Genomic DNA, 15,406 nt, shown 5'->3' with positions numbered 1-15,406 from the left:
GTTGCATGGTTGATTGGTACCGGTCACCACCTTCCGGATCCATCATCAGACCCTCAGTACTACCTTGTGTCAAAGATCTTGTTGCGACAAATCAAACGAGCCCAAACACGAAGTGGTTCAGTTACATGGTAGACTGGTAGTACCCGTGGCCACCTTCCAGCTCCATCATCAGATCCTGAGTACTATCTTGTGTCCAAGGTCTTGTTGAGACGAATCAAACGAGCCTAAACACGAAGTGGTTTAGTTGCATGGTTGATTGGTACCGGTGACCACCTTCCGGCTCCAACATCAGACCCTGAGTACTATCTTGTGTCAAAGATCTTATAGAAACGAATAAAACGAGCCTAAACACGAAGTGGTTTAGTGGCATGGTTGATTGGTACCGGTGACCACCTGCCGGCTCCATCATCAGACCCTGAGTACTATCTTGTGTCAAAGATCTTGTTGAGACGAATCAAACGAGCCTAAACACGAAGTGGTTTAGTTGCATGGTTGATTGGTACCGGTGACCACCTTCCGGCTCCATCATCAGACCCTGAGTATTATCTTGTGCCAAAGATCTTGTTGAGACGAATCAAACGAGCCCAAACACAAAGTGGTTTAGTTGCATGGTTGATTGGTACCGGTGACCACCTTCCGGCTCCATCATCAGACCCTGAGTACTATCTTAAGTCAAAGATCTTGTTGAGACGAATAAAACGAGCCTAAACACGAAGTGGTTTAGTTGCATTGTTGATTGGTACTGGTGACCACCTTCCGGCTCCATCATCAGACCCTGAGTACTATCTTAAGTCAAAGATCTTGTTGAGCCGAATCAAACGAGCCCAAACACGAAGTGGTTTAGTTGCATGGTTGATTGGTACCGGTGACCACCTTCCGGCTCCATCATCAGACCCTGAGTACTATCTTGTGTCAAAGATCTTGTTGAGATGAATCAAACGAGCCTAAACACGAAGTGGTTTAGTTGCATGGTTGATTGGTACCGGTGACCACCTTCCGGCTCCATCATCAGACCCTGAGTATTATCTTGTGCCAAAGATCTTGTTGAGACGAATAAAACGAGCCTAAACACGAAGTGGTTTAGTTGCATTGTTGATTGGTACTGGTGACCACCTTCCGGCTCCATCATCAGACCCTGAGTACTATCTTAAGTCAAAGATCTTGTTGAGCCGAATCAAACGAGCCCAAACACGAAGTGGTTTAGTTGCATGGTTGATTGGTACCGGTGACCACCTTCCGGCTCCATCATCAGACCCTGAGTACCATCTTGTTTCAAAGATCTTGTTGAGATGAATAAAACGAGCCTAAACACGAAGTGGTTTAGTTGCATGGTTGATTGGTACCGGTGACCACCTTCCGGCTCCATCATCAGACCCTGAGTACTATCTTGAGTCAAATAAATACATATAGAATGTCAGGTCGTTTCAAATATTTTTAATCCTGTCCGGTAGTTTATTAAACTGTACCATTATAAATTATAATACTATAAAAACAGTGCTAGGATCAAAGTCTCTCGTTGCGGTTTACACGCACACAGTATAGCGTTTTACACGGCGCCCGCCGCACACAATGATAAAAAACCTCGTCGTCGCCGTTGAAAATGTGCGGAGCCGACCGACACACGTCCTGCCTCTACAAGCTCTGCCGCGGCACTGAGCTGGCGCAGCGCGCGTCATCGGTAATATAGAGTAGTTTTCAAAAAATTGCCAAAAAATTATAGTAGAATTTCATAAACACTAATGTATACCAACAGTATAAGCAAACGTTGCAGATTGCTTGAGTATGAAAATGACTTCGATATTAAGTAGATTTTCGTAGGAATTGACACTTGTTTCGGAGAGAAAATCGAGTTCGTTTTACTTTGATTTTCTCTTTCTCAAAGGTACGTAGGAAAAATATAGTTTGATATGCCTAAAGTACAGGGTATTAGTAATACAAAATAGCCAGGTTTAGCAGAGTAAAATTCTCAACATTTCCAAATAAGAGCTCGCCATTCAGTGCTTCACGGGGTTTTTCGGAAACGACCATCAGAAAAAAAATCATTACTAATTTAATAAGTCCTTTTTCTAATATTTACAACGATATTTATAAAGATAAGAAGACGCTTTTACTGGAACAAGCACTCATTGTTTCTAATAATGAGCGCAAAGTCCTGAATTTCGTCGACTAGTATCATCAATTTTGCATTATTTCGACTTTTCTTGTAAGAGCGCTCTTAATGAAATTGGTATACATTAGGAAGCTTTTTCTGTTTTGAGTTTTATTGCATTCGAAATAAGGTATTTTTAGGGTTCCGTACCCAAAGGGTAAAACGGGACCCTATTACTAAGCCTTCGCTGTCCGTCCGTCCGTCCGTCCGTCCGTCTGTCACCAGGCTGTATCTCACGAACCGTGATAGCTAGACAGTTGAAATTTTCACAGATGATGTATTTCTGTTGCCGCTATAACAACAAATACTAAAAACAGAATAAAATAAAGATTTAAATGGGGCTCCCATACAACAAACGTGATTTTTGACCAAAGTTAAGCAACGTCGGGAGTGGTCAGTATTTGGATGGGTGACCGTTTTTTTTTTTGCTTTTTTTTGTTTTTTTTTTTGCATTATGGTACGGAACCCTTCGTGCGCGAGTCCGACTCGCACTTGCCCGGTTTTATAAGGTGTAGTGATGACCCCGTCACCCTCCACAGTAATGATGAGACACACGGTAGGTATTATACAGTCTATACACGCCGGTTTCTCAGTCTTACAATATTTACTAGCCTCTAACCGAAACCTGAAATACACAATTTTAAAGGAGATATTAGGTGTCAGTATTTCAGAATTTTCAGATAATATTGGAGGTGGATTTTCTCAAGATAATTTATATTCCACGAAGATATTTTATGGCCTGGGGCGACTTAGACTTATTTCAGTATTTGATGGATAGAGATAGGTTCACGGGTATCTTGGGGTGTGATAAATATGAAGATAGGTTTTATGATTGTCTGATGGTTTAATAGGTACCTATCATACCGCGGTGTAAAGGATGACTCACGCTAGACCGGTCCGTGCCCGGGCCGAGGCGTCGGACATGTAATTTTCTATGACGGCTGATCGGTGATCACGTGGTACTTTCCATAGAAAACGAAGCGCCGGAAGCTCCGGCCCGGCCCCGGCCCGGTCTAGCGTGAGTCATCCTTAATGGGTGTAATTTGATTTACGTTTAATAAACTAGTGCGAGGACAAGTAAAATTCAGTCATTACATGTTTTTAGGGTTCCGTACCTACCCATTTGGCGTTTTTAGGTTATAAATTATATGCGACTAGCCACCCGCCCTGGCTTCGCACGGGTTACACAAAACCTTAACAAATTATACCTTCCTCGAGAATTACTCTATTGATAAATGAAAACCGCATGAAAATCCGTTCAGTAGTTTTTGAGTTTATCGCGAACATACATACACACAAACAGACAGACGGCGCGGGGGACTTTGTTTTTAGGGTTCCGTACCCAAAGGGTAAAAACGGGACCCTATTACTAAGACTCCGCTGTCCGTCCGTCCGTCCGTCTGTCACCAGGCTGTATCTCACGAACCGTGATAGCTAGACAGTTGAAATTTTCACAGATGATGTATTTCTGTTGGCGCTATAACAACAAATACTAAAAACAGAATAAAATAAAGATTTAAGTGGGGCTCCCATACAACAAACGTGATATTTGACTGAAGTTAAGCAACGTCGGGCGGGGTCAGTACTTGGATGGGTGACCGTTTTTATAGATAATGGTACGGAACCCTTCGTGTGCGAGTCCGACTCGCACCTGCCGGTTTTTTTTAATTACCCCATTTTCCATAGCGCTGTCTAGACGCCGACGCTCTAAATATGCTAGGGTGGGGCGTTCTCAAGGGTCGGTAACGCATAAGTGGTTCCTCCGATGTTGATTATGTCTATAACGGCGACTGCTTCCAATGCGGCGGCCCGTCTGCTCGTTTGCTATCACATAGATAGGCTGTGACAGACGGACAGCCAGACGCACGAGTGATCGTATTAAGGGTTGCGCTTTCTCCTTTTAAGGTCTGATGAGTTGGTACTGTTGGTGGTTGGAGGGTCGAATGGAGATTAAATGAAACGAAACATTACCGAAGATGTGTTATATTCTCGGATTTCTCGGTATCAAAGTATCCCAAGCCCTCCTATAATTACATACTACAACGCATCTGGGCAGCTTTAAGGATGACTCACGTTAGACCGGGCCGGAGCTTCCGGTGCATCGTTTTCTATGGAAAGCATCACGTGATCACCTGTCATGTCATAGAAATCAAGCTGCGGTTTAGATGAAATCCCACCAAAACTTATTAAATACTGCAACAAGGAACTAACGGAACCTATAAGACTTTTAATAAATCAATCTTTTAACGACGGAATATTTCCAGATATGCTAAAAGTCTCAAAAATCGTACCAATCCTCAAGCCGGGTGGTGAAAAAACTAATATGAACCAATACAGGCCCATCGCCCTCTTATCGTCTATCTCTAAGATATTTGAAAAGTTAATGTCAAACCGCGTGTATAGATTTTTTGAGAAATATAATGTGTTAGATAATAACCAATATGGATTCAGATGTAACCGATCCACTGGCCTTGCTGTGTATAACTATATACATGATGCCTTAAATTACATAAATAATAAACAGTACGGCGTCGGATTGTTATTAGACATGACCAAAGCCTATGACCGTGTATCCTACCAGATTCTACTTAACAAGCTATATGGCATGGGTATCCGCGGAAACGCACATGAATGGTTCAAATCTTACCTTTATAACCGTAGACAGTATGTACAATTAGAACACTTAGATATTAGTACAGGGGAAACGCGTATAATAGCCTCAAGAATGCGACACACGACTTGCTCTATACCGCAAGGAAGTGTTACAGGATGTCTTCTGTTTATAGCATACATAAATGACTTGCCAAAAATTTTAAATACATCATGCGTTATGTTTGCTGACGACGTCTCAATATTACTGAATTGCACAAATAGTGTAGAATGCAATACTCGCCTACTGGAGACTCTCAACACAGTTACTGACTGGCTCCACGAACATAACCTCGATATAAACTTTAATAAAACGAAAATAATACAATTTAAACCAAATCAAAAAAATCCGTTGCATATAAGTTTACAAATTGACAATAATAAAACCATCGAAGAAGTAGACGAGTGCAAACTATTGGGCATAACACTAGACTCGAGTATTAATTGGAAATCGCACATACAGGATATAAAATCCAAACTGGCTAGGTTCACCTACGCATTAAGCATCTTAAAGATTAATACGAACATTGAAACCGCTAAAACCGCATATTTTGCATATGCGTACGCATGGCTACGATATGGTATTATCCTGTGGGGAGAAAGCACCGATGTGCATCAACTGTTCGTTATGCAGAAAAAATGCATTCGTATCTTATCCAACACGCGCGTACCAAACAGCTGTCGCTCATATTTCAAAGAACTGAAAATACTAACACTACCCTCCATATATATAATGGAGGCGGCACTATTTGTAAAAAGTCACCTTCAGTTGTTTGAGATAAAAAAAACTGTCAAGACCAAATCGCAAACCAGTCGGTCCTCAATTATTATTGCCAGCCTCCAAATTAGCTATGGTAAGAAACGGCCCTTACTGTCGATGTGTGCGTATAATGAATAAAGTGCTTAGTTTCTGAATATAGAAATTAGCGATAAATTATTTAAGAAACAGTTAAAGGATATGTTATTAGAAAAATGTTATTATTCGTTGGAAGACTTTTTTAATGATGAAAATTTGATTATGTAAAATGATAGTTTATAAATTTTATTTTAATTTTTATATTTTATTGTTAAATTTTATTTTTTAGAATGACTATGATTTATGATTATTAATGATTATGTGAATATCTTTTATGCATCAATTAGTCTTAATTTATTATTATTTATTTCTTTGACATTTAATATTTCTTGAAATTAAAATTAGGTATAAGTTAAAATCCTATATTGTACACCCTAGCAGGGTATCATGTACCTACTTGCCAAATGTAAGACCAAATGTACAAATGAACATGATTACAATGGAATAAATGATATGATATGATGATATGAAAAGTAAGCCCCGGAAGCTCCAGCCCGGACACGGCCCGGTCTAACGTGAGTCATCCTTTACTGTGTTTTGTGTTGTCGCACTTTCAAAACCAAATTTGGATTTGCGAGCCACGCTCGCGCCCACGCACGTAATAGTTAAGACCCTTTTCAATTTGTCAGGATGTCATGTCACCGTCGACGGATACCTCAAGTATTTTTTCCTAGGCTCGAAGAAGATTTTACCAATTTAAGTAAAAATTACGTCCTAAGTCACCAATTATTTTACGTATTGTACACTTTTACTTCCAAGTCAAAATATAGGGACAATAAAATGTAAATTTCACTTCATAAATATACCTCGAAGTCAGGGACTTACGGGTTGAAAATAAGGCGAATTATTAGGTAAAATTAACCTTGAACCCTGACCAATAGGTCAAATCTACTAATAAGGCATTTTAGGTGTATTTGCGACGTAATTATTTCTTATACGGGGACTATGAAGTCACGGACTTAATGGTTGAAAATAAATCAAATTACTAGGTAAAATTAACTTCGAATCCTGACCAATAGGTCAAATGTACTAATAAGGCATTTTAGGTGTATATGCGACGTAATTATTACTTATACGAAGACCATGAAGTCAGGGACTTAATGGTTGAAAATAAGTCGATATATTGGGTAAAATTAACTTCAATCTCTGACCAATAGGTCAAATGTACTAATAAGACATTTTAGGTGTATTTTTTGCGACGTAATTATTTCTTATACGGAGACCTTTAGGTCGTCGATTTTATGTCGATTTAGCTACTCATTTTAGGTAAATGTTACTTAAAATAGATATCAAATTGCGACCATATAGTTAAAAACACTTGTAAAGTACTATCAATACCATAAAGTTGTGCCGCCATTTTCTTTCATTATAACGAGATGCAAAATATGAAATTGCATAAACATGACTTAGGGTCTCCCCAGATATACCGGCGCGCAATCGGCAAAAGCCGATAGGGAAAAGCTTTATGTCCGCGCTCTTATTGCGCAGACATAAAGCTTTTTCCTATCGGCATTTGCCGATTTCGCGTCGATATATCTGGGGAGACCCTTAGTGGCCGCCATTATCATTGCACAACTTAAAGTTGTTTTCTTGTTAGACATTTTGTTTCTGAGTGAAAAGAATATATAAGCGTAATGTTTGTGTCTCTTTTTCTCTTCATCGCGTCTCATCTAAATATTGCCTCGCAGAGTAATTATATGGTAAAAAATATGTCACCATCACGTCTAAAGGTGGTAAAGATTACCAAATTAGTACATTTCAACTACGCGGCACGTCGTGGGGACGTCGAATCCACGTCGGAAACATGACCTAGTGTTGACCTAATGGTTGTAATCACTAAATTACTGTCAATAAATACGTCGCCGGCACGTGCTTTTTTCCCCATTTATGTCGACTCGACGTGCCGACGACGTCGATTCGAGGTGCCTCATTTTGGTCACTGTAAATTGTGCGACCTAAAATAGGTGCCTTTCTCGGAATATTGACCAAAAATGTTTGCTGGGCATGCTATTTATACAATTACGTGCGTCGCATATTTATGTTGCAGACAGTACCAGTACGGAACCCTAACAACCCCAACATGAGTGACTTACTGTTCTTGCAGGCTGGGGGCATGCCGGCCCAGGAGCCATCGGCCTGGCAACTCCGGCTTGCCAGCCCCACCACGTGGAGCCCTAACAACCCCAACATGAGTGACTTACTGTTCTTTTTGCAGGCTGGCGGCATACCGGCCCAGGAGCCGTCGGCCTGGCAGCTCCGGCTGGCCAGCCCCACCACGTGGAACCCTAACAAACCCAACATGAGTGACTTACTGTTCTTCTTGCAGGCTGGCGGCATGCCGGCCCAGGAGCCTTCGGCCTGGCAGCTCCGGCTCGCCAGCCCCACCACGTGGAGCCCTAACAACGCCAACATGAGTGACTTACTGTTCTTTTCGCAGGCTGGCGGCATGCCGGCCCAGGAGCCGTCGGCCTGGCAGCTCCGGCTGGCCAGCCCCACCACGTGGAGCCCTAACAACGCCAACATGAGTGACTTACTGTTCTTCTTGCAGGCTGGCGGCATGCCGGCCCAGGAGCCGTCGGCCTGGCAGCTCCGGCTGGCCAGCCCCACCACGTGGAGCCCTAACAACGCCAACATGAGTGACTTACTGTTCTTCTTAGAGGCTGGCGGCATGCCGGCCCAGGAGCCGTCGGCCAGGCAGCTCCGGCTCGCCAGCCCCACCACGTGGAGCCCTAACAACCCCAACATGAGTGACTTACTGTTCTTCTTGCAGGCTGGCGGCGGCATGCCGGCCCAGGAGCCGTCGGCCTGGCAGCTCCGGCTGGCTAGCCCCACCACGTGGAGCCCTAACAACTCCAACATGAGTGACTTACTGTTCTTCTTGCAGGCTGGCGGCATGCCGGCCCAGGAGCCGTCGGCCTGGCAGCTCCGACTCGCCAGCCCCACCACGTGGAGCCCTAACAACCCCAACATGAGTGACTTACTGTTCTTCTTGCAGGCTGGCGGCATGCCGGCCCAGGAGCCGTCGGCCTGGCAGCTCCGGCTGGCCAGCCCCACCACGTGGAGCCCTAACAACCCCAACATGAGTGACTTACTATTCTTCTTGCAGGCTGGCGGCATGCCGGCCCAGGAGCCGTCGGCCTGGCAGCTCCGGCTGGCCAGCCCCACCACGTGGAAACCGTGCGTGCACGTGTACACAGCCCTGGGGAATTAAGAAGAGTCAGCACAGGTCTCTAGATCTATTAACTGACGTATCTTAAAGTTCAAATCGGGCCGTGAGTCACAAGTCACAACACGCACCGCGCTATAGACCGACCGACGCCGTGTCACCGAAGTGTCAAAACTGAAATTGAACTTTATGCATATGCACGTAGGTCTATGTTGCTCTGTCGATTAATCAGTCTTTGGCGTTGAACCTGCGGTGCGGATATATCGGTCATTGGCGTCCAAAAGGTTAAGGGTCGGACTATAGTTGTGTGCAACTGTGCATGCCCAGTAGGGCATGTGTTTCGGCAGAGGGGAAATAGTGCAAATGCCGACTCCCTTCCCGGTGTTGCTCGAACCATCTCATCATAGGGAGACAATTTGAATGGTGTCAAAAAGAAGCATAGCCTATGCTACAGTCGCCGTCAGATATATCGTACCGACCAAGGTGCTCACAAACATCTGAGCACGCCTCCATTGTCAAGGCGCTAGAGTGCGTGTTCAGATATTTTTGAGCATCTCGGCCGCTATGATATATCTGATGGCGACTGGCGAGATAGACAACCCGTCTTTTTCTATTTTAATAAAAGAGGGTCGGGTAGCCTATCTTGCCGCGAGATACTGTCGCGCCAATCATGTGCTAGCCCGGCTTTGAAAGAAAAGTACAGTCAGCGATAAAAGTCTGAATACAAAAAGAAATTTTAGACAAAAATATTTTTATTACAGTAAATGTATGGTATTTACTTATCACCGAAGAACCTGCCGGTGACTGCCACCTTTCCGTTTTCTGGCTGCTCGAGCTCCGGACATTCGCGATCTGTGGGCAAACAAACAGTAGGTAAGTACAACACACACACACACACACAGTAGGTACGTAACAGTGGGGAGACACTTCCCCTTTCGGGCAAACTCGGCTCCATTCGGCTCAGCATTGCTTCGAGCAATTATTAGGGTTGGCACCACTTGACGTCCTTTTGCGTGCACGAACTGCACGACCACAGATAAGAAAGTCTTGAATTTTGACAACCCTAAATAGCCGAAAGGGATGTGCCATACATTAGAAACAGCATGATTCGTCCCTGAATTACTGTCAAACTTCGGTTTTGTAGTGTCCTTTCTGTACGGTAGTACTATTATTTGTTCTGTGGTACGAGTACGATATTAAAATCGTGTAGTGTAACTACTTAAATATAACACACGATGAAAATAACAGGGCCACCCCACGCTAGCGTCTTCCGAGCGTTAGCGTCTAGTCAACCCTATGGCTGCTGCTCGACGCAACGTTGGCGCAACTGCGCAGCGACGCCATTTTCCATAGAGCTGGCTAGACACCGACGCTTAACGGCTCGGCCACGACATCGAGCGGCTTGCGACGGCGGCAGCGATAACCATAGGTTGGAGCGTGACACAGCGATCGGACCTTTCGCTCCAACCTATGGTTATCGCTGCCGCCGTCGCAAGTCGCTCGATGTCGTGGCCGAGCCGTAAAAGACGCTAGTGTGGTTGTGGCCCTTAATCAAAGAAGTTGAAAGATAATTTATTCAAAATCTTCGAGCATCGCCGGCTTCCAACATGTCGGAAGGGAGGAGCCCAAGCGATATCTTACCGTACAAATCATTCTTGCAAACCTCGATCTCTTTTTGTGTCACTACACGCTTCGCAATAGGTACAGTTGTACCTATGCTTCGGCAGAGGGGAAATAGTACGAATGCCGTCTCCCTTACCGGGGTGTTGCTCGAAGTTTAAAATCGTCTTTCTTAATGTCAAAATCATGTCAAAACTTTTTAATAAATATCGGCGTCATACAAAAGCTTTAATAATCAGTCAAAAGATTTAATTAAATTTGTACTGCTTGATTAAATGGATCGCGACGAATACTCGTCATTTATTATCGTCATAATACGAGAAGTCATTTGCCGAATATTCGGTTCGGATCATACCGAATACGAATATTCGGTTGGGCTAAAAAACTGCCTAAAATGCTGAAAACAAGTTCATACGGGTCTGCGATCTGCACTCCTCGTGTTTTTGACCTTTCCCCTCTGGTCTGGACATGCCGGGAATGTTTAAAAAAACCGGGCAAGTGCGAGTCGGACTCACGCACGAAGGGTTCCGTACCATAATGCAAAAAACAGCAAAAAAATACGGTCACCCATCCAAGTACTGACCCCGCCCGACGTTGCTTAACTTCGGTCAAAAATCACGTTTGTTGTATGGGAGCCCCACTTAAATCTTTATTTTATTCTTTTTTAGTACTTGTTGTTATAGCGGCAACAGAAATACATCATCTGTGAAAATTTCAACTGCCTAGCTATCACGGTTCATGAGATACAGCCTGGTGACAGACGGACGGACGGACGGACCAAACTATTCGGCCGAATACGAACATTGAAAAATAGGCCGAATATGCCGAATACCGAATAATTACCGAAGATTCGGCCCATCTCTAGTTTCAACTGGGTAAGTAGATCAGTGAAACGCCTGATGAAATTGTCGTAGCAATGTCGCTTATTGCATATTTTGGTTTGATTAAAACGAGTAATAAACGAACGAACGGGGTAGTAAACGAGCAATTCTTGTTTATTTATATTTCGGGGATCTCGGAAACGGCTCTAACAATTTCGATGAAATTTGCTATATGGAGGTTTTAGGGGGCGATAAGTCTTAGGGAAAATTTTTTTTTTGAGTTTTTATATGTTTTCCTAGCAAACCTGGGGCCGATTGCATAACAAACTACAACTAATATTACAAGCGGAACTCCTTATTTAATAAGTGAAATTAGGAAAGGAGTTCCGCTTGTAATATTAGTTGTAGTTTGTTATGCAATCGGCCCCTGGTGTCCCAAATATTAATTATTTACTTCTGATACTTACTTTAAATTTAAGACGAGCTCTTTGAGCTAAAGTATTTATATTTTCAAAGAGAATGAAGCATAAAACTCGATGTAAAGTTTAAACTTGAAACTGTGTATCAAGAGAACGTTTTAAAATGTCGCTCGAATAGTGTTGGACGCATGCAAAATAGCCGATTTTCTTGTTTAGTAATACCTAACTAGCGGCCCGCCCCGGCTTCGCACGGGTTAACAAATTATACACCTAAACCTTCCTCAAGAATCACTCTGTTGATAGGTGAAAACCGCATGAAAATCTGTTCAGTAGTTTTTGAGTTTATCGCGAACAAATACATAAACAGCAAGCAGACGCGGCGGGGGATTTTGTTTTATAAGGAGTCGTGATTTTCTCGACTGTAAAATATTACCAATAACCCATATCCCATCACTATACAACCAATATGTCTGCACATGTCATTCCATTTCCACGAAGCTCCGGCCCGGACACGGCCCGGTCTAACGTGAGTCATTCTTAATCTATGGGCCCCTTAATACCGATTAGGCTAGAAGACCGGAAAATCCGTACCGGTTAATTTCCTCGGCGAAAGTTTTCGTTAGCTAACTCGGCGAAAAATCCCTCTTTCCCCCACTCGAGATCCAATCTTTGTAACAAAAGAGTCAAAGCTGACCTTGAAGTCTTGAGACTCGAGAGCTCGATGTGACCTTGAACTTGGGTGGTGCTTACTTGGTAAAAAATATTATTATTCGTTCGTATTTCAAATATAATACATACATTACATAATTGTGTTGTAGCACACATCACTACATAATGACTACCTACATATTATAAAACAAAGTTCCCCGCCGCGTTAGTCTGTCTGTATGTCTGTATCTTCTTCCTCGCGTTGTCCCGGCATTTTGCTACGGCTCATGGGAGCCTGGGGTCCGCTTGACAACTAGGTAATCCCAAGATTTGACGGAGGCACTAGTGTTTACAAAAGCGACTGCCATTTGACCTTTCAACCCAGAGAGGGAAACTAGACCTTGTTGGGATTAGTCCGGTTTCCTCTCAATGTATTCCTCCACTGAAAAGCGACTGGTAAATATCAAATGATATTTGAAAGAAGAAGAAAGAAGAAAGAAAATACATTTATTTAACGCCACAACATATTACATCTAGAAAACAAAGACATACAAACATAAAAAAACATTGGACGCTAAAATAGGACCCCACTCAGCATAATGCCGCGGCAATCCGTGGCGCTGGTTTTCAGTGGGGACCTGACTTAAAACTATGAGACGACAACACATACGCCAGCGACACACAAAAAACAGACATAAAAAAGAGAGAGACACTAAAATTTATACATACTGAACAACAACGAAAGAAAAGGAAAAAAAAAAAAAAAAACATACTAATAACATATAAAAAAAAAAACACACTGAATTATACAATATACATCAAATTTAAAAATATTAAAAATAAAAAGAAAAACTGTAACCTAAAAACTTAAAAACTACCCACAAACAAATTATAGTTATTTTAATAGAATGACGGTATCAAACCGCAAACAGTCTAAACTAAACTACATACGTCTCCAGAGAGATAAAGTGGTTAAAGTGGTTAACGTCTACGTTTGTTACTTATATTGCAGTGATGTTTCAATTTGTGTTTGTAATAAGTGAGAACGACATTTTGACTTGAAGCCACTCAACGACTTCAGCGAACGGATTGGTGGAGGCAGGTCATTCCAACACTTCGTGGCAGCGTACCGAAAACTGCCGCGAAAGGCCGTAGAATGGTGACGAGGGCAAACAAGTTGCAGATACCTGGATGATCTGACATCTGAGGATCTGGAGTTATGAGCCCAGGTTAGCTTATCGTAAAGGTACGAAGGCACCCGGTAGTGCACAATGCCAAACATAAGCGACGCTAAATGGACCTTTTGACGCGTGGACATTTTCATAACGTGGTTTTTATTCAAGTATGGTGTTACGTGCGAGCGGGGAGGGATATCAAAGCAAAAGCGTGCACAGGCATTTTGCACTCTCTGTATTAACTTCTGGGTACTCGCCAGGAGGCGTGGCCCGTAGACTGTGTCACAGTAATCAAACCGTGAGAGGACAAGTGCATCGCATAACCTCACCCTAAGTTCAACACTAAGGAAATATCTTATTTTATAAAGTAATTTTAACCTGTAAAAGCAATTTCGAACTGTGCTAAGTAAATGTTTTTCAAACCTCAGTTCCCCGTCCATAACCAACCCCAAGTTTCTAACCTCTTTAACATGTTCAAGAATGGTGTCGTTTATGAACACTTCGAAATTGCACATAGAAAGTCTGTTTATTTGTTTTTTTGTACCCAGTAACATAACCTTGGACTTTGTAGGGTTTAGTGCAAGTGCGTTTGCTTGTGACCATCCAGCAATGCGCTCGAGATCATCGTTTAACTTACGTATTCCAGAGTCCACGTTACTCGAACTGCACGAAACGTACAACTGTAAGTCGTCAGCATAAATATGGTAATTACAGTGTTTGATTACATGAATTATGTCACTGCTGTACAATATGAATAATATTGGACCTAAAATGGAACCTTGTGGCACGCCTCTAGTTACCGAAAGTATTTCAGATACGACTTTCTTTACCATTAGATGCTTGAAGTTCAACTAGCTGGCTCCGATTACTGAGGTAACTTACAAACCATTTCAAGGTATCAGTTTCGAAACCGTAATATGATATTTCGTACATAAGTTCCGAAAAACTCATTGGTACGAGCCGGGGTTTGAAACCGCGACCTCCCGGATTGAAAGTCGCACGCTCTGTAGGTATGTCTGTATGTTCGCGATAAACTCAACAACTACTGGACGGATTTTCATGCGGTTTTCACCTATCAATAGAGTGATTCTTGAGGAAGGTTTAGGTGTATCATTTGTTAAGGCTTTGTGTAACCTGTGCGAAGCCAGGGCGGGTTGCTAGTAATAATTATAGATGACGAATTACTTTATGCATTAGATTATGGCTGTGTTGAAGTAGTTCTATTGTATAACTAGCCTTAAAGTTTATAGGTTTTATTTTGTTTAATTATTTTTGTATGTGCCTGGTACAGTCAAGTTTAAAAATATGGATGCATACAGCTTGCTCAAAAATATGTCCCATAGTTCTTAATTTGCTTTAGCTATGGGACATATTTTTGAAAATGAAGAGTGCACCCATATTTTACTGAATACTTTATATATATATAGATTATATGTTTATGTATATATATATGTAATGTATATGTGTATTTTATGTAAGTATATATAGGTTTATATATAGTTATGTTTATAGTTTATGCGTATTTATAAATATGTAGTACTGAGCCTCTACCATCAGTTTTAACATTGACATAACGCTCACGTCTACGTAATTTACTTTCTGTACATCTCGCTTGCACTATTGCTCGCATATGCGGGTACGAGCGAGATGCATAGAAAGTAAGTTACGTAAACGTGAGCGTTATGTCAATGTCAAAACTGGTGGTAGCCGTACTGGTCTTTCTCTTTACTTATTGAGAGCAATAATCTCTTCCTTAAGTCTTCCTTTATGTGTATCCAAAATTCTCATATTGCTATTTGTCCATATTAAATTGTCTTTCACCTGTTAGTATTTGATCCTTTCGCATTTTCTCAAAGGTTAGCTGGAAGAGATCCCTTTTAGGGATAAGTTCGCCTTTGTACAT

At 42.2% G+C, this 15,406-nt stretch overlaps 1 protein-coding gene across 2 annotated transcripts in view; it reads right to left on the bottom strand.

The window, feature by feature from the left end:
- The window catches only part of LOC134800789 (protein lev-9-like), a 208,112-nt gene that overhangs the window by 9,358 nt on the left and 183,348 nt on the right, over nucleotides 1-15,406 (bottom strand). The window contains exons 4-6 of one of the 2 annotated variants that reach the window (XM_063773341.1): nucleotides 9,600-9,672; nucleotides 8,831-8,853; nucleotides 7,856-7,939 (exon numbers count right to left, since the gene is read on the bottom strand). In XM_063773341.1, the coding sequence (XP_063629411.1) occupies nucleotides 7,856-7,939; nucleotides 8,831-8,853; nucleotides 9,600-9,672 (180 nt within the window). Of the gene's footprint in view, nucleotides 1-7,855; nucleotides 7,940-8,746; nucleotides 8,854-9,599; nucleotides 9,673-15,406 lie in introns of both variants that reach the window. The other variant, XM_063773342.1, reaches the window with a different exon arrangement.

The sequence above is a fragment of the Cydia splendana genome, chromosome 20 (genome assembly GCF_910591565.1).
Source record: "Cydia splendana chromosome 20, ilCydSple1.2, whole genome shotgun sequence".
In the NCBI taxonomy this organism is placed as follows: domain Eukaryota; kingdom Metazoa; phylum Arthropoda; class Insecta; order Lepidoptera; family Tortricidae; genus Cydia; species Cydia splendana.
The sequence above is the reverse complement of the archived record's forward strand: the minus strand, read 5'-3'. Positions and strand labels throughout refer to the sequence as shown.